This window comes from Stenella coeruleoalba, assembly GCF_951394435.1.
Source record: "Stenella coeruleoalba genome assembly, chromosome: 20".
Taxonomy (NCBI): domain Eukaryota; kingdom Metazoa; phylum Chordata; class Mammalia; order Artiodactyla; family Delphinidae; genus Stenella; species Stenella coeruleoalba.
In genome coordinates this window covers 47,890,469-47,912,485 of record NC_137166.1, presented here as the reverse complement: position 1 = coordinate 47,912,485, position 22,017 = coordinate 47,890,469, and the positions used below count along the sequence as shown (strand labels likewise).

The following is a 22,017-nucleotide window of genomic DNA, read 5'->3' as shown; positions in this document are numbered from 1 at the left end:
TGGTGTTAACATTAACATGTGTAGACTTTGCGGACACTTGTCCCCCTCAGCCTCAGTTTCCTAACTATAAAATGGAGATAGTAATCCCTTTCTCTACTGTAGGCCGCTGTAAGGATGAAATAAATTAATGCGTGTAAAATGTTTATACTTTATACACATAGCTCCTGATATCCAGTGATCCTTTCTCACATACCAGTTATTTTCCTGTTTTTGCCCAGAGAGGAAAGGGTCTGGCTGAGACCTTTAACCTCTGCCCTCCACCCATAGCAAAGTGGTGGTGGGGGGAACATACTTCCCCCTGTCTCTGGGCGGGTCTCTGACTCAGCTCAGGGCACCCCCCTCCCCTTGCCCAGCTCCCCAAACCGGTCGGGGCCCTTCTAAAGGGCTCATTAGAGGGGAGAGGCCCCTATCTCCATTCCTCTCTTCCTTTCAGGATTCCCAGGGTCTGGACATTATACATAGGTGACCAAGGCGCCTGGCCCTCCAGGGGGGAGGAATGGGGGTGCTGGAGGCAGAGTTGGGGGGTCGTCATGCTGGGCTTTCCGAGGGTGGGGCCTGGATGGCCGGATGCCGCGGCTGCGGGCGGGGCAAGCTGGTCGCTCCCTCCTCCCTCGAGAGCTGTTGAACCTGTTGTCCCCATCCACTTCCGGGCTGCTGGGAAGGGGGACAGAGCAGCCTCTCTCCTCCCTCTTCTCCAGCCACCTGTCTAGTGGGCAGAAACTGCAGCGCCGGAGCGCAGAAGGGAGCGCGCCGAAGCCTGAGCCGGTGAGGGGGCCAGGGCTTGGGTGGTGGAGGGGGCTGGAGTTCTGGAATCTAGCTCCAGGAGGAGCCGAGGATTCAAGGCCCCTGGTTCGTCCAGAGGGAGACCAGGAGCCCCGACTCCTGGATCCCTCGGTGAGGCGGCAGGGGGCCCGCTCCCTTGCACAGTGGGGTCGGAGCTGAGATTACTGGGCTCCAGAGAGGACGCGGCGGAACCCGACTCCTGAGTCCGCGAAGGAGAAGGTGTTGGGGTCCCTCTAAAGTGGTCCAAGGGATTGTGCGGGGCTGCTGGGAGAGTACAAGGCTCGACACCTGGATAGCAGGGAGAGGCCGGTAGGGGGCGGACTAGGACCCCGGACTCAAATTCTGGTCAAGCCTCCGAGGGAGTGACGCCCCACGAGCCATCGAACCCCGCCCCTAGAAACTCCAGGCCGAGCCTCAGGAATGCTCAGTCGCCTCCTTTGAACTCTTAGGCCCCGCCTCTGGAGCGCTCTCCAGAGCTTTCGGGCGGGGCCTTGAGCCCTCCTGGGCCCCGCCCCCACGCTACCGGGCCACGCCTCCCGAACTCCAGGCTCCGCCCACCCGACAGGAGTCCGCAGAGGCCATGGAGACACGGAGCAGCCCGGACGAGGGGACCCCGCCGCCCGCGGTCCCCGAGTGCGACGCGGAGGTCCGATCTCAAGGGGCCGCCCAGCCCCGGGAGCTCCCCGAGGACTCCCGCGAGCAGGAGGTGCCCGAGGCCCCAGCAGAGCTTCCGAGCGGCCAAGGGGCTGAGCAGCAGACGGAGGAAGAGGAAGAAGCGGGAGAAGGCAGCAGCACGGAGAGCAGCCGCGATGCGGTGAGGGACCCGGAGGGCGAGAGCCACGGGGGGACCCAGAGAGACAGACCCAAACGGGTGACAGAGACACAGAGAGACAGGTATAGAAAAACCAGATAGACAGAGACCCAGAGACAGGGAGACTGAGAGACAGACCCAAAAGAGTTAGAGACACTGAAAGACCAGAGACAGAGACTCAGAGAGATGGGGATAGAGACACAGACTCAGAAACAAAGATGCTCAGAGAAACAGAAAGAGAGACAGAGAAACCTTGAGAGACGGAGATACTCCAAGGGAGAAAGAGAAATAGCGATTCAGAGACGGAAGACAGATACTGGGTCAGCAAGATGAAGCCCAGATAAAAGGGGGAAAGACTCAAGGAGACCCGGGGGGAGAGAAAGAGATGCAGGACCTTGGAAGACGTGACGCCAAGAGTATGGGAACTGGATAAAGAAAAAGAAACACCATCCTTGTGTCGGCTCTGTGCCCCTGGGCACTGCGAGCCCCTGGGCCACCTCCCGGGGCCGAGCGATCCCTGGACCTGCACCTTCCCCTCCTTGAATTAAAAGAACTTGGTGGTAGAGTTAAACGCCGACTCAGACCGCCTGAGGGGATGTTTGGGATGGAGAACAGACCTATTTAGTGACTGCAGGGGGCGAGTCCTCCCCAATTGACCACGCCCTCTTCTACCGCAGGTGGAGGCTTCGCCTTCCGTTCAGATCCCGGGCACGCCACCCGCAGCCTCTCAGGCTGGGGAAGGGGTGCGAGGGGCGGCGCGGCGGCTTAGAGCCCAGCAGTTGGAGGCACTGACTCGCGTGGCTTTGTTGGAGCAGCGAGTGAGGGAGCTACAGCGTCAGAGGAAGGAACTGAGGATCCAGGTGAGGCTGCAGACCTCTTGGGAATTCTGCCCCCAACTATTGGGGAACCCCGCAGGGCCAGACTCCCGGTCCTTTCCAACTGCGGGAGCCCAGCTCCATCCTCTCTCCGAATCCAGGAGTTCAGATTCACAGGTCCCTTGTTCAGACCCAGGCGTCCGAGCCCCCAGCCCCCTCCTACTCAGACCCAGGCCTCTGGGTCCCAGGCCTTATATTCTCTCCGCAGATGGAGGTGGAGGTGGCCCTGCTTCGGGGTGAACTGGCTGGGGAGCGAGTGGCCGTCTGGCGCAAGGAGGAGCAGCTCTGGGAACTGCTGGGGCAGCAGGTGGACTCAGAAAAGGGCGTCCAAGAGCAGCGGGAACAGGTCTGTTTGCCCTGCTGGGTCTTCCTCCTCAGTTTTCTTCCTTGTTGGATAGACATTCCTTGTGGTGCTTCTGGGCCCTGGGCCCTGAGGTTATCCCCATTCCCCAAACGGGGATCCTTGGGCTGGGGGCAGGGCGCGGGGAGTGGGCCTATGCCTCTTCCTGTTTCCCTCCTCCCTCCTTGTCCATGACTTTAGGGCCTGACTCACTGCTTCATCTTCCTTTGCCCCATCTCTCTCTGCTCTTTAAATGTCATATTGTGAAAAACATCAAACCAACAAAGATAGAGGAGTCAGATGGGCTGCCAGGTGGCGTGCTCCCCAGCTTCAGCAGGGATTAATCCTCCGTTCCTGTTTCCTATCCCCCAATTGGCTTCCCTGTCCCTAGTTTTGAAAGCCAATCCCAGACATCATATTGCCTGTAAATGCTTTCGTTTTTATCTTATAGATAAGAACTCCTTTTAAAAAACATTATCCCCATATCATTGTCACACCTGAAGAATTAAAGTTCTTAACACCGTCTCATTTCCAGTCAGTTTTCATGGGTCCGAGGTTGTCTCAAAAACAGCTAACAGTTGGCTGTTTGAATCTGGTCCCCCAAAGGCCAGTATATTGTAGTTGGTGAAATGCCTTGTGTGTATTGTTTCACGTCTAATGGTCCCTGCTTACTGTACTATTTGTTGGAGAAACCAAGTCTTCTGTTCCATGGTCAGTGTGTGACCGGTTGCATGCCTGGGGTGTCCTTTATCTCATTTCTCTTCCTGGAAGCGGGTGGTTGGTTAGATGTAGAGGCTGGGTCAAATTCAGATGTGCTGTAGTGCTTCCTGTGTGCTGGGTCAGGGGGACATTGTCTCTGGTCCTCCAGACCTCAGTGAGGTCAGTCTGATCCCTTCGTAATAGTTATTTACCTAAAGGCTTTAACATCCATTGGTGGTCATTGCTTGGACCAGCTGGCACTATAGGTTGGAAAATGGTAACTTTGTAATTCTATCAAACTCTCTCTTTGCCCTTATATATTGGAATTTCCTGGGGCTGGGTCCTGAGTCTTCGTTTACTTCAAAGAGCCTATATTTCTCCCAGCCCTGATTTCCCTCTCAAAGTGTAGACCTACGTGTCCCACTTCCTAGGATACTGGTTCCTAGAAGCTCCTTCCTCCCCCAGGACCTGGGATTCCAGACCCCAGCTCCTCCTCCCTCTAACCCAGGAGTCCAGGCCCCCAGCCCCTCCTCCCTCAGACTCAGGAGTCTGGCCCCTTCTCATTCACCTTATCCAAAGCTGACCTCAGCAACTCCCTTTTCCACACTGTCCCTGTCTCACTGTCCCTTTGGCCACCAGGTCAGAGTCCTGAGCCTCGCTCTGTGTGCCTCCTTATGTCTCACCCCAAGCCTGTCAGTCACCATGTCCTGTTCTTTGTGCTCCCTGAACCTCTCTTTCTAATCTGTCTCCTTTACATCTGCACTGCTCAGACCTCACCTCACTCATTGCTTGGAGGACTCATGAAGGAGCTGGTCTCAACCCCTCAAGCCTATCTCCCAGAGGGATGATTCCACACCTAGATCCTTTCAATCCTTCTATGACTCCCCATTGCCCCAGGATAAGGGCTCCTCAGCCTGGTGGGCCAAACCGAATGTGAGCTGCACCTTGCCTGCCTTTCCACTGTCATGTCCCACCTGTGCTCCCCATCTCTTCCCTCTACCCCACCTTCTCCCTTCTTGACCAGAGTTTGTCCCTACACTTCCTGTACTTTTCAACTTCCATTCATTTGCTCCATGCTGTTCCCCTCTATCCAAAATGCCCTTCCAGCCCCCTCTGTCTCCACTAGTCTAAATACTCCCTGTTTTTTTGGGTTTTTTTTTCCGGCCACGCCACACAGCATGTGGGATTTTAGTTCCCTGACCGGGGGTCGAACCCATGCCCCCTGCAATGAAGCATGGGGCCCTAACCACTGAACCGCCAGGGAATTCCCAGATACTCCCTGTTTTTTTGAGACTCACCTTAAAATCCTCACATCCAGGAAGCCTAGGATTACCCCAGTAGAAATTGCTCCCCGCGTTCTGGGTTCCCACAGTCTCTGTGTTTCACTGCCCTGATTGTCCCAGACTGTAACTGGCTGTGTCCCCTGCTGGAGCACAGGGCCCAGGTCAGACCCCCTTCTGGGTCCCCAGTATCAATCACCCAGCCTGGATATATTTTGCACTCATTCCCTCATTCATTTTTTTAACTTATTTAATTGAAATATAGTTGATTTACAATGTTGTGTTAATTTCTGCTGTACAGCAAAGTGATTCAGTTATATGTATATATATATATATATACATTCTTCATCATATTCTTTTCCATTATGGTTTATCACAGTATATTGAATATAGTTCTTTGCGCTATATAGTAGGACCTTGTTGTTTATCGATTCTGTATATAATAGTTTGCATCTGCTAACTCCAACTCCCAATCTATCCCTCCCCCATCTCCAACCCTGGCAACCACAAGTCTGTTCTCTATGTCTGTGAGTCTGTTTCTGTTTCGTAGATTAGTTCATTTGTGTCATATTTTAGATTCCACATATAAGTGATGTCATATGGTATTTGTCTTTCTCTTTCTGACTTCACTTAGTATGATAATCTCTAGTTCCATTCGTGTTGCTGCAAATGGTATTATTTCATTTTTTTAACGGCTGAGTAATATTCCATTGTGTATATATACACCACATCTTCTTTATCCATTCATCTGTCCCCTCATTCATTTCTTAAACAGCTGTTTACTTGACACCTGCCCTGGGTGGGCCTGTGTAAGTGTGAACCAATCAGACAGGGTCCCTGCCCTCATAGAGCCAACACCCCAGACAGGGAGGGATTTGAGATCTGGCTGGCCTGGCCCCCGCTGGCCTCTGTTTCCCTCCCTGGGCTCAGGCTGAGGCTAAGAGCCTGGTTGTTCATTCAGGAACAGAGGCACCTGAGCCAGGAGCGGGATCGTGTGGAGGGTCTTCGCCAGAGACTCCGGGAGGCCCAGGGGCAGCTCGACTTGCAGCCGGAAGACCAGCGTGAGCGGCTTCTGCAGGGAGTGCAGGAGGTGAGGGTCCACTGGACCCACTCAGGGACCCGGTGTCCAGGCCACTCAGGACCCAGACATCTAGGCCCTCAGTCCTCTGCTTCCCACCCACCTAGTAGCTCGGGCTCCAGCTCCCTAACCCCCAGGACTCTGGAATCTAGATCCTCAGCCCCATCCTCCCTCATTGCCCAGGATTCCCGGTCCCAGCCCACTACCCTCCTGGTTCCTAGGGGTTCAGGCCTCCAGCCTTTTTGTGTTTCCCCCACAGATGAAGGAACAGCTGGATGTGGCCCAGCGTGCCTATGAGGACCTGGAATTCCAGCAGCTGGAGCGGGAGAGCCAGTGGGAGGAGGATTGGGACAGTCCCAGGGCCCGGGCACTAGACCCCAAGGTCCAGGAACTCCAGGCCAGCGTGGTGCAGCACAGGGTGAGTCGGGCTGGGCTAGCCCTGCCTCCCTCGCCGTTGCCCTCTGTCTCCTCTGCTCCCTTCTTTGTCCTCGTGTCTTCCCTGTGTCACGTACTTCAAAATAGTAATGACAGTTGCTGACATTTATTGAGCATCTACCATGTGCTGGTCCTAAATGTTTCACGAATATTGAGTCATTGAATCCTTACAACAATCCTGGGAGACACGTCTTAAGATTTTTTCCCATTTTATAAGTGAAGAAACTCAAGGTCAAGGTGCTCAAGTAATCTTTTCCAAGGTCACTTAGTTCATAAAGGACAGAGCTGGGATCTGAACCCACTAGATCTTCGCCACTAGGCTCCCTGCCTCTCAAGCCCTCATCCCAAATGATGCTCTCACTAGTCCTTTCTGGGGACTTCACATTCAAGGGTCTGACAAGTCTCAATGGAAAAAGCAACATTTTGACTGTATTTAATACAAAGGTTAAAAAAAAAAATACAAAGGTTCCCAGGGTTTTGGCTTAGAAAGTTCTAATGTGGGTCTCCTTTCCCCACCTCTATTTCTGGACCTTTTTCCTGTCACTGTCTCTTTTCCCATTTCTGTCTCACAGCTTCTGTCTGTTTCTGTGCTGTTTCTGTCTTATCTCTGCATCTCTGTCTTTTGGGGTCTGTCTTGGTTCTTTTCTGTATCTCTTCTGGTTTGTCTCTGTCTTTCCCTTTCTTTCTCTCTCTGTTCTTGGCAACGGTGACTTTCTCTGTGTCTCCGTCTCCCTCGGTCTCTGGATTTTGGATCCTCCATCCCTCCAACTCAACTTCAAGTCTCTCTGGACCCCCCCAAAGGGGAGGAGGACACCACGGAGGTTAACTCTAAGTCCCCCACCCCCTCCCAGGCACCCAAATGCCAGGGTCTCTGTTATGGGGTGGAACAAGCCCCAAGCTCTCAAGGAGGACCTGATTCTGGGGGAACCAGCCTGGGGACCCTGGGGCAGCTGACCCCTGATTCTGGGGGTGCCCTGCAGCGCCGGATCCAGGTCTTGGAGGAGCAGCTCAAGTCACTGGGGGAGCAGATGGCAGCTGAGAGCCGGGGGCTGAGCCAGAAGAAGGAGGAGGCCCTTCAGGCCCTGACCCAGGTAAGTTCACCCCAGGCACCTGTCCCACTTGCCTCACTTCCCCCTAGGGCATCCCATTGCCTCCCTGCACCCCAGGTGTCTCCTGGCATCGGGGAGAGCTGCTGGGATGGCCCTTTCCAACCCTGAGGCGTGGCAGCCCTTGATGTCTTGCTGTCCCCTAGGAACGGAGCAGACTTCTCAAGCTTAATTGCCTTCAGGGAACCCCTGGCGAGGACTTCTCTGAGCCCAGCCAGGCCCTCACCAAGGTATGGGGATTTCATGCGACTGTCAGCCCCTTCCTCCCTCAGACCCAGGAGTCCAGGCCCCCTGCCCCCTTCTCCCTTGGGATCCACGATTCTCAACCCCTAATCCCTTTTCCCCCTGGGACGCAGGAGGTCCAGCCTCCAGGTTCCTCAGGGAACCAGACATCTCTGCCCATAGTCCTCCCTCACCAAGACCACATTTCAGCTCTCTTGGGACTTTGAGCCTTTGTTTTTCCATCCAAGAAATGGGCTGGCTCTGGAGGCTTGGGCCAGAGCATCCTTCCAGTGGCCAGCCACCCCACCTGTTCTCCTGCAGCTCCTGTTCACCCAGAAGACAAATCGCCAGTTGCTGGTTCTCCAGGACCCCACTGCTCACGCTGCCGCCGCCACCTCTTCCTGCCTCTTCTCCGTTCACAGCTCCCTCCAGGTGCCCCCCCAATGCCTCGTCACCCCGGGTCTCACTGGTAACTGTGGCTTTCTCTGCGGTGCACCTGGGGGAGAGGGAAGGCCGATCAAGTGGTATTAATGTTTATCAGCCTCCAGCTTTATTATTCATTTTCTTTCTTCTGCCTAACACCCCACCCCTCCCCTGGAGAAATGGGACTGTGCCTACCCAGGTGTAAATTTTAAAAGCCACCCAACAGGGCATATTGATAAGAAGGCCTCCTCCCCCCACCCCACTGGCCCCTGGCTCCCTCCCCAAAAGCAGGGCAGCTACTTGTTTCTTGAATATCCTTTCCTCCAGATCTTCTTAAAGCCGGGGATCCCAGCTTATTAGTGGGTTAAAACATTTATTGAGTATGTTGCTACCAACTTTTTTTTTAATATTTATTTATCTATCTATCAATCTATTTATTTATTTATTTTGGCTGCGCTGGGTCTTAGTTGTGGCCCGCGGGATATTTGTTGCAGAATGTGAGATCTTTTTTAGTTGTGGCATGAGGACTGTTAGTTGCGGCATGCGGGATCTAGTTCCCCGACCAGGGATGAAACCCGGGGATGGAACCTGGGCCCCCAGCATTGGGAGTGTGGAGTGTCACCCACTGGACCACCAAGGAATTCCGGCTACCACCTTTTAAAATGAAATAGAGTAGACAGTGGCAGAGTGCTCTGTGTGAGGTAGGGGTGAATAGTCAATGAAAAGAGTTTTGTTTCAGTCATGTGGATAGGGGGCCAGCGCTTAGAAATTGGGAGCTCTTTTTCTATCATGTAAATGTTTTTTTCAGAAACATGTCTATTAGCTACTAGTTGGCTTTTATTTTCTAGCTTAAGACTCTGTCGTGGAGATTGTTTTCCACTGAGACATTTAGAGCTGCCGCTTCCTTTTCAATGGCTCTGTAATAATGATATAAACAATAACAACCATAATGACAGTTAACATTTGTGGAGTCTTCATAGCATGCCAGGCACTGTTTTAAATGCCTCACGTGGATTCACTCATTTAGTCTTTGCAACAACCCTACAAGTTGGGTTCTTCTTTCCATTTTATAGATGAAGAAACTGAGGCAGAAAGGGGAAGTTTCTTAACCAGCTAGTATGCGGCAGAGCTGGGATTTGAACCCAGGCACTCTGTTTTCAGAGCCTATGCTCTGAACCACTCTGAGCTTCTGTGTGGCACACACTTCTGCGTGGAGGCACTGAGCCAGCCCTCCCTCTGAGGACAGCGATTGGAGTTTTTTTGCAGTTTAAGCAATGCTGTTAGGAAGATCCATGTATGTGTGTCTTTGTACCCACAATAATAATAACAAATTAATATCAATTATTATCTAATTAATGTTGTCTGTTATAATATTTAATTGTTTCTATTGTCTAATATAATATGCAACATTATCTTATTAATTAATATTAACAATATTCATATTAATATTAATTTTAAGAGCTTAACGTAGGCCAGGATCTGCTCAAAACCATCTTATGCCTTCGAGCCACATGAAGTTGCTATTATTTGGAGGTGAGAAACAGTCAAATACTGACAGTTTGAAGTGCTTCAACCTCATATATATTATATTATTATATACTAATATTATATTATATAATTATTGTTTCATGGATATACAATTCAATAATATACGTTACATATTCATGAAATTTTATGTATATATAATTTTATTTTTTGCTCAGCAGAACATGCAGAAGTAGGTCTTGTTATTATCTGGGTAAAGGGTTAGCAGAGCTTTTAACTTTCTAGCTGGAAGCTTGATAAAGGTGGACGGTCAGCTGTGTTGCCAGGCAACGTGACTTAGGGTAAATATGACCCTTATAAGTAAATTGCATATCTATAAATACTTGGTGGGAAGCTGGGTCCATTCCTATAGAGGTGTTACCTGAGTCATTGGCTCCTGTGTACATGGAACTTCTAAGGCCAGGTGGACCCTATACCCACCGGCGTGGATCCCACACCCACCTTGCACCTGGGTGTCACCTGGGGGCCAGACACTGACCCCTGGACGCTGGTGGCCGTGCTGGGCACTCTTTTGTGTGTTTTGCATGAGGTCACTCGTTGAATCCTTGCATCAGCCCTGGCAGGGCAGCGGGACGTTGCTCACTTTACAGAGGGGGAATCTCCCCGAGAAGAGCCGTGACTTACCAAAGTCACACACCCAGCTAAGCAGCAGAGCTTAGGTTTGAAGCCAGGCTGCCTGTTTCCACAGCCTGTGCCTTTCGGGAGATGAGGATTTCTCAGGGATCCTTCAGAACCTAAGTGGGTGACTGGTTAGCACCAGCTCAGAGGGAGCGACCGGGGACCTCGGGATACATGAGGAGCCCAGGGAGTGTTTATTTACTCAGCCAGATAAACCGTAAACAAGTGGATAAATGAATGCAGGGATTAACAAATGACTCCTCCTTGCCCCTTCCTCTCTCTCCCTCCAAGTCCTATTAAATCCTTCTCAAATTCTATACCTTCTTGCCAGGATCATGTGATGACTAAGAGTACCTTGGGTTCCAGTACCTGTTCTGCCACTTCCTAGCTGGCTGACCTTAGAGACAGCTCTGTGCCTCAATTTACTTAGCTGCAAAATGGGAATAATAACAGTATTCATTGGTTAATGCATTAAAACTCTTAGTGTGATTGATGCCTGGCACATAACAGGTGCTCAGTAATGTGGGCACCTGTTACTGTGATTAGAGTTATACTGATTGGTATTATTGTAATTTTATCATTCTTATTCCACCCACTCCCACCCTCATCTCTGGTTTTAGTGACCCTATACCAGCCTCCTCACCGGTTTTCTCTATTTTAGTTTTTGTCTCCCAATAATTTATTCCCCAAACAACAGCCAGAGTGATCTTCATCCCTCCTACTTCAGCTCTTCCCACCAAAAGCCTTCCATGATTCCCCCAGTCTCCTCACCATGGCCCACAAGTCCCTGTGTGGTCTGACCCCTGCCCACCTCTCACCATCCCCCTCCCTGTACTGACTGCTCAGCTGTAGGAGCACTGACCCACCAGCACTCCATACTTGTTCCTGCCTCAGGGCCTTTGCACTTGCTGATCCTGCCACCTGGAACACCCTTCCCCTCAGTCTCCCCTGGCCAACTTTTTTTTTTTTGGCCCCGCCACAGGGCTTGTGAGATCTTAGTTCCCTGACTAGGGATCAAACCCAGGGCCTTGGCAATGAAAGCCCGGAGTCCTAACCGCTGGACTCGCAGGGAGTTTCCCCTGGCCAGCTCTTATCTTTTGGGCCTTAGGTCCAGCGTTCAGAAGGCTGTTCCTGGTCTTCCAGTTGGAAGGTGATCCTTTTTTATATCACCGTTTTATAACACACTCTTCACTAACAGCAATTTCTGATGATACACTTATTTATACGATGGCTCATTCAGTTCCTACAATGTCAGCGCCATGGAGACAAGGCTTGGGTCTCTCTTACCCACCTCTTCCCTCAGTGCCAACAATCTGAGGTCTCTCAGCTGGGGAATGCTGGGAATATCAGTTGAAGGCAGGAAAGAGTGAAGAACCACAGGAACTTGGGACTCGGTTTCCTCTTTGTGAAGCAGAGCGAAACTTTCCCGACTCCCAGGGCTTTTATAAGCTGAAATGGTCTTCCGAGGGCCAAGTACACTGTTAGGCACTTGATAAATGTTAGTCACTATTCTAAAAAACGTTTTAAAATAATACGAATCTAGAAAATCACATCCAGGGGGTCCCTGGCGGTCCAGTGGTTAGGACTCTGAGCTTCTACTGGAGGGGAACTGAGATCCCACATGCCGGGTGGTACGGCCAAAAAAAAAAAAGAAAAGAAAGAGAGGGACTTGCCTTCATTAATTATTTGGTTACCCAGGGATATGGTTTTTGTAAGAAATGCAGGGAAAATGCTTAATGGTTTCACTTCATTCTCCTGTCTTCAGAATAGAGTTGGTTCTCCTGCATCCTCCAAGGTGACCAATGCAATTTTTATTTTAGTATTATTATTAACTTGTGGATTACATATATTTGAGCAGTGAGTATCCCTACTGGTGTTCAAATTATGCCACTTATTTATTTTTATTATCCACACAGAGTTTTTGCTCTTTTTTTCTTTAAGAAATTATTTCAGTTTTCTGTCTTGATTACTCTCAAATAATTTTGTTTTCATTTTTTGGTAGTTTTTTTTTATTTTGAAATGATTTAAGACTTACAGAAATTGCAGGAATAGTAGAAAGAATTCCTGCATACCTGTCACCCAGATTCTGTGATTAACATTTTACCACATTTGACATTTGCTTTCTTATTCTCTCTCTGTACACACCCACCCACATACACACACACAGTTTATTATTCTTTCCTGAAGCATGATTCCCCTTTACCCCTAAATACTTCTACTTTTATTACCTAAGGTCAAGGCCATTCTCGTACATAACAACAGTACAGCGACCACATTCAGAAGCTACCATTGAGACAATATTATTCAAGTCCACAGATGTGATTCATATTTTTGCCAATTGTCCCACAATTTTTTTTTAAGCAAAAAACAAAAAAAGAAAAAAAATTTTTTTTCTGATCTAGGAACACAGGTTGCATTTGGTTATCATGTTTATTATTATTTTTTGAACTAATATTCCTTTTGTTCCAAGTTCAAAGGTCATGGGAGGATAGTCAGAGAAAAGACCTTTCCCACCATTGTTTTCATCCACACAGTTCACCTCCCAGGGGTGGCCAGGGTTACTAGTGTCTCCCGTCTTCCCAGAGATCCTCTGTATTTAAACAGTCATGTATATACTTTCCCCCTCTTTTTGTTTTTGTTTTTGCGGTACGCGGGCCTCTCACTGTTGTGGCCTCTCCCGTTGCGGAGCACAGGCTCCGGACGCGCAGGCTCAGCAGCCATGGCTCACGGGCGCAGCCTCTCCGCGGCTTGTGGGATCTTCCCGGACCGGGGCCGTCCCCTGCATCAGCAGGCGGACTCTCAACCACTGTGCCACCAGGGAAGCCCTGTTATTCTGTCTGATATAAACAGCATCCTCCTCCTTTTTATATATGCTTTGGAGTTTTCCTCCATGCAGATGATCCCTAGTTTATCCCTGCCTCCTTTTGACGGGCACTTAGGTGGTCTCCGGGCATCTTTGGGGATTAACCTTGAAATCAGGTCATTTTGCACATGTCTGAGTGTCTCCACAGATATAGTCCTAGAAGTGGAATTGGGGCTCAAAGTTACCTATGCATTTGTCATTTTGATTTTCTTTTCTGTTTTTGTTTGTTTTTCTTTTCCTTTTCTTTTTTTTTTTTTCATTGACTTTAAAAAAGGAGCCAAACTGGCCTCCATAACGGTTGTTGCAATAAAACGGCCCCCAGCATTGTGGGAGCACACCTGGGTTTCGCACACTCCCATCAACACTGCGGGCTTTTGGGGTTTTCTTTAACAGTTTTATCAAGGTATATAGTTCACCTGTGCTACAATTCACCCGTTTAAAGCGTACAATTCAGGGGTTTTTAGTCACCGAGTTGTGCAGCCATCACCACAATCAGTTTGAGAACATAGTCATTATCCCTAAAGAAACCTCATACCCTTTAGCCATCACCCCTCAGTTCCCCTCTCCTCCCAGGCCCTGGAAACCGCTAACCCACTTCCTGTCTCCCTGGATCTGCCCATTCTGGACGTTACACCGTGTGGTCCTTTGTAACTGGCTGCTTTCACTCAGCATCACGTTTGCAGTGGCGTTTTGATCTGTGCCAGTGAGACGGTGGTTTTACTTGGCAGTTCTCCAGCTTCATGGTGGAGCCTCAGCATCTTTTCTTGTGTGCGTGGGCGTTGTGTGTTTTCAGGGCTCCATTGGCCTCCAGGGGACTGGAAGCCTGCCCCGGAAGAGGGGAGAGAGAGTGAGCCAGAGGGGATCCCCCCGGCCTCTGTCCTTCTATTGTACTGGTGAGTACGTACCCCTCCCCTGTGTAGGCTCTTCCCCCGTTAACCACCCTTCTGCAGCACAGGATGGAGGAACCTGGTTGCCTCTGTTGGGGTAGAGGTGGAGGGGCTTAGACACGGTAGCATCCCAGCTCCCCAGCCCTTCTCCCCGCAGGAGCCCTGAAGGCCTCGGCCCTCCCGCCCTCAGCCAGAGACTCCGGGAGACACCCCCTCTATCAGCTGCTGAACTGTGGCCCCAGAAATAGGTGAGACATCAGGGAGAAGGTGGGGAGATGGGGGGAAGAAGTCGGGCTGCTGTAACCTGCGCGTCTCTGTTCTCTGCTCCCAGTTGTGGGGCCCTCCACCTGGACATTGCCCGTATGGAACACCTCCTGCAGCAGGCTGTGGCAGAGAGGGAGCGGCTGCTCCAGGCCAGGGTGAGACGGCAGCCCCTCCCTCCTCCCTCAGCCCCAGGTTCCAGACCCCCGGCCCCTCCCCTCTCAGACCCAGGATCCAGGCCCCCGGCCCCTCCCCGCTTAGACCCAGGATCCAGACCCCTGTCCCCTCCTCCTTCAGACCCAGGAGTCCAGGCCCCTGACCCCTCCTCCCTCAGGACCCAGGAACCCAGTACGTTTTTCCCACTTATTATTGGTTAGCATTCTCGTTGATGTTTTCTTTCTGCACTCACAGGAAGGGACAAGAAGGAGCACAGAAGGTGCCTCAGACCCCCCTGTACCTGCTGTCATGGTCAGTCCCACCCCTAACCCTCCCCAACCACTACTCCCCTGGTCTGTCTTGCTACCCTGGCCTCTGCCCTGTCTTATCTCACCCTGTCAGTCTCCTCCAACGGCACAGGAAGGTATCCTGGGCTTGGCAAGTGGAAAGGGAACTCGAAAGGCCTAGTTCCTGTTCCCATCAGGATCGTCTGTATTCGTGGCGTGTCCTCGGGTGACACGCTCCATTCTCTGTGCCTGGGTCCCCTCTTCTGTAAGTGGGTGCCGGTGTCAGAGAGTCAGCAGTTGCCGCAGAATGAGGGTAACCATGTGCTGGGGCTTTCAAATATTATTTGAATTTTTGTTTTATTTATTTGATTCTTTTAAAAAACTTCTGATTATAGAAATATTCAAGCATATTCAAAGGTAATAAACCTCCATGTACCCCCCCACCACGCAGCTCTAGTGATCATCAATGTTGAATCTTGTTTTACTTACCAACTTTGTTGTACTGAATCCTCACCTAATTCCCACTCTGCAGTGGAATATTTTAAAGCAAATTCCAGACATTTCATTCATATCTCACTATGTATCTCCAATAGATAAGGTTTTTTTTTAACATAACAAAAATTCCACTGTCATAGTTTATGAGATTATTAATAATTCTGCAACTTTCTGATACATGATCCGTATTCACATTTCCCTAATTGTCTCCAAAATGTCTTTTTATAGTTGGTTATTTGAATCTGGACCCAAACAAAGTATGCACACTGCATTTAGTTAAAATGTCTTTTAAAACCCTGAGATAGAGTCCTCCCTCCCTGCTTTAAAAAATGCCATTAATTTGTGGGAAAAGTCACTTATCCTGTAGAATTTCTCACACTCTGGATTTAGCTGACAGCTCCTTATTAAAATTTTATTTCTACCTACACTAAGAACATGAATACTTTTTGTTATAACAGACACTTCAGAATTGGGGAAAGTGAAGTTCCCCTCATCTTACCTCCGGAAGTGCAGGTGTTTTCTATCGCGGAGAAGCGTTCAAATCTTTTTTTTTTAATACTTTCCTACATACACCGATCAAACCATATTTGGTGAATTTATTTTCCTTGTAATCGAGTACATCATTCCCAACCTGCTTTTGGTTCTCTCAACCATTTGGCATATTCTTATTCCTTTCAACCCAGTATTTACAGAGGGCCTACTGCGTGGTAGGCCCTGGGTTATATAGCAGTGGCCAGAGTGACAATCCCTGCCCTTGGAGAAGCTGGCGTGTAGCAGGGGAGAGAGACAAAAAGCAGCGTCAGTAAGTAAAATAAGTAGCACGTCAGGTGCTGATAAGAGTTCAGGAATAAAATAAATTGGGAAGGGCAGTGGGGCCTTCCGGTTTCAGGCATAAGCTCTACCTCATTAAAAATGAAGCACTCCTGCTGTGTAGCATCATCATTTATTAAACGGTTCCCTGTTGACTGCACTGTCCCCCCCACCCCACCCCCTTACGGCTCAAGCTGCCTTCTCGTGCCCGTGAGCAAGTGTGTCTCCGGGATTCGCACCTGGAAGTGGAATCACCAGGTCAGGGAGCCTGACAGCAGCGAGCTCATCCGTGAAACAGCCCCATGTGGAGGGTGCTGTGATCACCGCCGAGTTTCAGTGTAGGGAAACTGAGGCTTCGAGAGGGACAGGCGTTCCAGGGAGGTGACATGGGTGGGCAGTGGGGGAGCTGACAGTCCCAAGCCCATCCCTGCTGTCCCGGATTGGGGCCCGGCTCCCCCACATCCTACCTGGGTGACCTTGATGAGTCAGTTCCTCTCTAGAAGCCTCAGTTTTCTCGTCTGTCAAATGGGGGCAATAATGGGTTGTTTTGGAGAGGCAACAAGGTGATCACTTGGCACAGTGCCAGCCACAGAGTGGGACCTTCCATACGTGGTGATCAGGAGTGTTACCGTGTGGATTTGGTGAGAGGACCCAGTGGGTGCCTCACTGCTGTGGCCTCTCCCGTTGCGGAGCACAGGCTCCGGACGCACAGGCTCAGCGGCCACGGCTCACAGGCCCAGCCGCTCCGCGGCACGTGGGATCCTCCTGGACCGGGGCACAAACCCGCGTCCCCCGCATCGGCAGGCGGACTCTCAACCACTGCACCACCAGGGAAGCCCTGGTGGGTTCCCCTTTAACCACCCCTTCCCCTCCTGTGCATTCCCCGGCTCCTCCCCATTTCCCCTCCTCCTCATTCTCCCCTGTCTCCATCCAATGAGTCTCACCTCTGTTTCTCATCCATTCTTGCTTTGGCCTTGCTTCAGTGTTTTCAGCCCTTGATACTCAGAATGTGGTCCACGGACCAGCAGCATCGGCGTCCCTGTTCCCTGGGAGCTTGTTAGATGTGCAGAACCTCACCCTCACCCCAGACCCCCACCCCGGAATGACTGAATCCCAGGCTGCATTTTAACAAAATCCCTAGGGGGTCCCCTTGCATGCTGAAGTCTGAGGCCTCAGTTTGACCACGGAGATCATACCATTCTTTGCAGGGATCATTTGGGAAGAATAGGTATGATCAGGCTGGGCCTTGTAACAGTAGACACTTTGATCACCTTCATTCTTCTCCCCTTTATGGCCTCCTGAGATGACACTCTGCCTGGGGAGTCCTGGCTCGTCAGCTCTGGCTGTGTGACTTGGGCCTAGTGACTTAACCTCTCGGAGTCTTGGTTTCCACATCTGTAAAATGGGGACAATGATGTACTTACCCCTTGAAGAGAGTTTGAGGGGACACAGATTATACCTATAAAGTGTTTTGTTAGCACAGGTAATAATCAGTAATTTCATCACAACAAGAATAATAACAATAATAATAATGATGGAAACAGCGCTCTCATTTATTGATCACTCACTATCTGGTCCCTGTTTTACAGAGACAGTAGATGAGGGTCCCACCAGGGTCCATCACTTCTCTAACACATCTCCGGTGTTTCAGGGTAAGCGCTAGGGTCAGGAAGACCTGAGTTTGCCACCCAGCTCTGCCACTTAGAAGCTTTGTGTGACCTCGGGTGGATTATTTTCTCTCTGTACTTCAGTGTGCTCATCTGGAAAATGGGGCTCATAGTAGCCCTGACCCGAGGGTGGCCGTGGGGAGTCAAGGAACGGACGCTGGTAAAGCCCTGGGCAGAGTGTCAGTTCATCGCTTTAGCTGTTGGAAATATCATCTTGATCGTCATTGTTAATGAAAGGCTGTGCCGGGCCTTATACTCGAGCTACTCTGACCAGCACCCCTCGGGGGCGTCCAGGCTGCAGGACCTGCCCCCCCACCCCATGAAGTCACTGCCCCCTTCTCTTGCTTTCCCAGGCCCCGCCCACAGCCCCATCCCGCCCTCCCGGCCCTCGGGTCTTGGATCTCCGGCAACACCTGGAACGCTGGGGCCACAACCCGGAAAGCTGCCCGCACATACGGGTGTCTGGGGGCTACTGCCGCGGACCCCTGGTGAAGATGGGAGGCCGTATCAAGACCTGGAGGAAGCGGTGGTTCTGCTTTGACCGCCAGGCCCGCCGCCTGGCCTACTACACGGGTAAGCCCACCCTGGCTGCCTTGGGACCCGGGCCCCCAGGACCCTGGAAGAAACCACAACAGACTTTCACCCCAGAAACCTAGGCGTCCCACCCTCAGCCCCCTTCTCTCTCAGGCCCACGAGTCTGGATCCCCAGCCCCTTTCCCCTTTAGTGAGCCAGCCCTCCTCAGTAACATGGGTAACAGTTTTGTACCACTCTGGTTCCCCAGACCCCATTTTCCTAAGGTGCCCTAGAGGAGCATTGCCAGTGCCCAGCCCACAGATCTGGGGTTCCAGGCCCCTCCTCCTTTCTCTCTAGGAGAATCAATGACGCTGAATCCCTCCTTGAGTCCCTGCCCTTCTCAGGGGCCAAGGCACTAGGGGACCTAGGATTCCAACTCCCCAGACCTCATTCTCTGGTCTTGTCCAGTCACCACACCAGTCTCCCTCCTAGTCTCCCGTCAACATGCACTCACCTCCCAACCACAGTACTTTAGGGACCTACAGACTCTGCCACCATGTTCCTCACCCCCACCCCAGTCTCGGGACTTGGGCCCAGTGACTCCCCTGCTCCCCCCACCATACACACCTCTCACTGGCTCTGTTTCTCCCTCACCTCCCTCCATCAGACAAAGAACAGACCAAGCTCAAAGGCGTCATCTACTTCCAGGCCATTGAGGAAGTCTACTACGACCACTTACGCTGCGCCTTCAAGGTGAAGCCCCTGCTTGGTGCTGCTCTGCCCTCCTGGTTGGAGCCCCGGCTGTCAAGCCTGATCTTATCCCTGGGAAAGGCCACCCACAGCCCCTACTCCATCCAGTGGTACTCCATCCAGCACAGGAAACCAACAGATCATTTCACTGCAGGGACCAAAAATCAAGAGCTTAGTCTTTGGCTCTCAGCCCACTGATATTTTTCTTGGAACAAATGTTTTAGAGCAGAAATTTGGCAAACGCAGATGCCAAGTTGAGAATAAATGTCTGAATTGGGCAGGGTGAGGACTGAGGCAGCCTGGGAGCATCTAAAGGAGACGATCATTCGTTGGCATCTGCCCATCATTGCCAAATGGTGATGGGCCCCATGGTGTCATATCATATTTATTTTTCCCCAGAGGACGCAGGAATTGGAACTTTTATAAAAATAAAAGTGCAAAAAAATAAAAATAAGTAAAAAATAAAAGTGCAGTGCGAGAAACATACAATGTTTAGAAAGCTCTGGAGAGCAACTGCGGCTTTTTAGAGCTTAGGCTGGAATCCGAGCTGTGGGACATCAGGAAAGTGACTTCCATTCTCCAGCCTTAGTTTTCTCACCTGCAGAATCGGCACTCTTCAGCCCATTTCTTCAGAGTTGAGAAGGTTAGAAACAGATAATGGACATAAAGGATTTACCTAATTAGGGTTGGCAACTAGGTACTCAATAAATAGGTTGTAGACACTAGGTGTTTCCCAGTTACAAACCAGGGGGACCTAGATTTTGGGGGGAGGGAAATTTGAATGTCTGTATTTATTTCTAATATAGGAGAAGGTAGACTGGGGGATTGGGACATGGGTCCGTACTCTTTTTTTTTTCTTTTCTTTTCTTTTTTCGGTACACGGGCCTCTCACTGTTGTGGCCTCTCCCATTGCGGAGCACAGGCTCCGGACGCGCAGGCTCAGCGGCCATGGCTCATGGGCGCAGCCGCTCCGCGGCATGTGGGATCTTCCCGGACCGGGGCACGAACTCGTGTGCCCTGCATCGGCAGGCGGACTCTCAACCACTGCGCCACCAGGGAAGCCCCCATCCTCTTTTTGAATTCCTCTTGCTCCCATAATTCTAAGGGCCTTCCTGTGTTAATTCATTTAATCCTCATAACCCAACGAAGTAGGTAGCATCATTTAGGAAGACAGATAGGGAAACGTTCAGGGAGTGTAAATAACGTGCCCAACCCCACAAAGCCTATAAATAGCAAGGCTGGGATTCCAACTAGGGTGGACTCATAACCATCTCCACTCCGCTTCTTATTCCAGAGCCCGAACCCTCGCCTAACGTTCTGTGTCAAAACCTACGAACGCCTTTTCTACATGGCGGCGCCAAGCCCAGAAGCCATGCGCATCTGGATGGACGTCATCGTGACAGCGGCTGACGAGAACCACGACCCCTGAGTGAACATATCCTCTCAGGGGGACATCCCAGCGAGGCTCTGCCCCGCACGCGCTGCCTCGAAGCCACGCCCACTGCTGGAAATCCTGGGCCAGCCCCTTTGGAACTCTCCCGGGAATTTTGTGGGCTCGGCGGTTCGACAGGTCTGAGCTGCGCAGTTCTGGGCTGCAGGTGTCTTCCCGGACCGGAAGCCAGCCGCTGAGGCTCTGCCTTGGGTGGGAGGAAGATTGCGGGGGCGGGAAGGAACTATTTATTGGTGCTCCTGTGATACTGAATTAAACTTGGAGGAAAAACAGTGGTTACTGCTGAGGTTCCCAGCACAGGCGTACGGGGCCCCTCGACCCCTAGGCAGGACATCTGAATTACGGGTACCTCGGAGACCATGCATCCTTTAGCTGTTCTACCCTTTAGGAATGGAGACCTTCAACCCCAAGGTCATGGCTGGGAGGGGCGGGGGTGTGGGGAGGCATGCGTCCTTAGTCTTGTGGCAATTTTGTTTTTTCAGTTTGTGGACCCGCCTGCTTCCACCCTTTTGGACGTGACTGGGCTATTGGCAATTTCTAGGAACTCCTAGGCTCCTGCCCTCCAGGCCGTGACATATGTTATTCCCTCTGCCCTTCCCTTAACCACCTAGCTCCTTATTCTTCGCGTCTTAATTGGGATGTCCCCTCCTTCAGGAAGCCCTTTCTGACTCCCTCAGCTGGATCAGGTACCCCCCTTTGAGCCCTCCTGTCCCATTCCTGAACATTGTGGGTCATCACTGGTGATGGATCTATGTCCTGACGGACTGGGAGCTCCCTGAGGGCAGAGCCAGGGCTGTCCTGGTCATGGCTGTGTCCCCAGCACCAGAGGGCACATTTCATCCCATGAAAGTGGAAAAAAAAAAAAAAAGCTATCCTTTCACCTGTGGGTCTTTATGTAATGTTCCCTTTGCTAAGTCACCTTTCCCCACTCCACCCTACTCATCATTTAGGTCATAGCTCAGATGTTTCCTTCTCCAGGAAGCCTTCCCTGATTCTCCTGGCTGAGTCAGATGCTCCCTCTGGGCTTCCCATCCCAGCCTTGATCACTCTGCCTGCTCCTTCCCCATCACGGCTTTGACTACTCTAGGTCATCCGTGTGTTTGATGGGTGTGTTTCCCGTGCTGGGCGGGAGCCCCAGGAGGCAGGGGTTGGGCTATTTCCATCACTACTGAGTGCTTGGCACACAGCAAATGGCCTGTAGGCAAACTAGGTGTTGAGGGAATAAATTGATAAGAAAGACGCTGAGGATGGGGCGATGGTGAACGACAGGCATAGAACTTTTCATCATTTACATCTCACCTAAGGTGTCTCCTCCTTCAGGAAGCTCTCCCTGATCCCTGGTGGGCTTCCGCAGTCCCCTGAGCTCCCCGACTACAGGACCACTCCCTGACCACTCTAGGCTGTCACTGTGTGGTACAGGTCATTTCCTCCCTTAAACCTCTCTGGAACTAGGCATCCAGTCCCTCTGGTTCCCATCTCTTCAGGACCTGGGTGTCCCATCCCAGGATTCCTTAAGGATCCAGATGTGCTCCTGAAACCCCGGAATGCAAACACTCCTTGGGGACCCGCGGTGTTCCTTGGCCTCTACCTCCAGGTGTGAGGCATCTAGATTCTTGGATCATTTCATCCCTTAGCCCCTCTGCAAACTGTCCCCTTACTGGG

The 22,017-nt window shown here is 51.2% G+C and overlaps 1 protein-coding gene across 4 annotated transcripts; it reads left to right on the top strand.

Moving 5' to 3' along the window:
* Positions 1-664: 664 nt before the first annotated feature.
* Positions 665-20,581, top strand: PHLDB3 (pleckstrin homology like domain family B member 3). 4 transcript variants are annotated; one of them, XM_079907014.1, is made up of 16 exons: positions 665-765; positions 1,233-1,597; positions 2,272-2,454; positions 2,678-2,815; positions 5,750-5,878; positions 6,126-6,284; positions 7,282-7,392; positions 7,554-7,637; positions 7,951-8,061; positions 13,872-13,971; positions 14,108-14,213; positions 14,297-14,384; positions 14,638-14,694; positions 17,995-18,214; positions 18,823-18,908; positions 20,200-20,581. In XM_079907014.1, exons 2-16 carry the CDS (start codon positions 1,364-1,366, stop codon positions 20,332-20,334), a joined length of 1,941 nt encoding a protein of 646 aa, XP_079763140.1. In that variant the 5' UTR covers positions 665-765; positions 1,233-1,363; the 3' UTR covers positions 20,335-20,581. The 4 variants fall into 4 exon arrangements, with proteins under 4 accessions (XP_079763140.1, XP_079763141.1, XP_079763139.1 ...); XM_079907015.1 differs by lacking the exon at positions 665-765 and having other exon boundaries at positions 905-1,597; positions 14,123-14,213; XM_079907013.1 differs by lacking the exon at positions 665-765 and having other exon boundaries at positions 905-1,597.
* The last annotated feature ends 1,436 nt before the right edge of the window (positions 20,582-22,017 follow it).

Coding starts and splice junctions, on each gene's coding strand:
- PHLDB3 (XM_079907014.1), top strand. CDS start 1,364: ATGGAGACACGGAGCAGCCCGGACGAGGGGACCCCGCCGCCCGCGGTC. Junction 2,455..2,677: donor GGAAGGAACTGAGGATCCAG/GTGAGGCTGCAG, acceptor TTCTCTCCGCAG/ATGGAGGTGGAGGTGGCCCT. Junction 14,214..14,296: donor AACTGTGGCCCCAGAAATAG/GTGAGACATCAG, acceptor CTCTGCTCCCAG/TTGTGGGGCCCTCCACCTGG.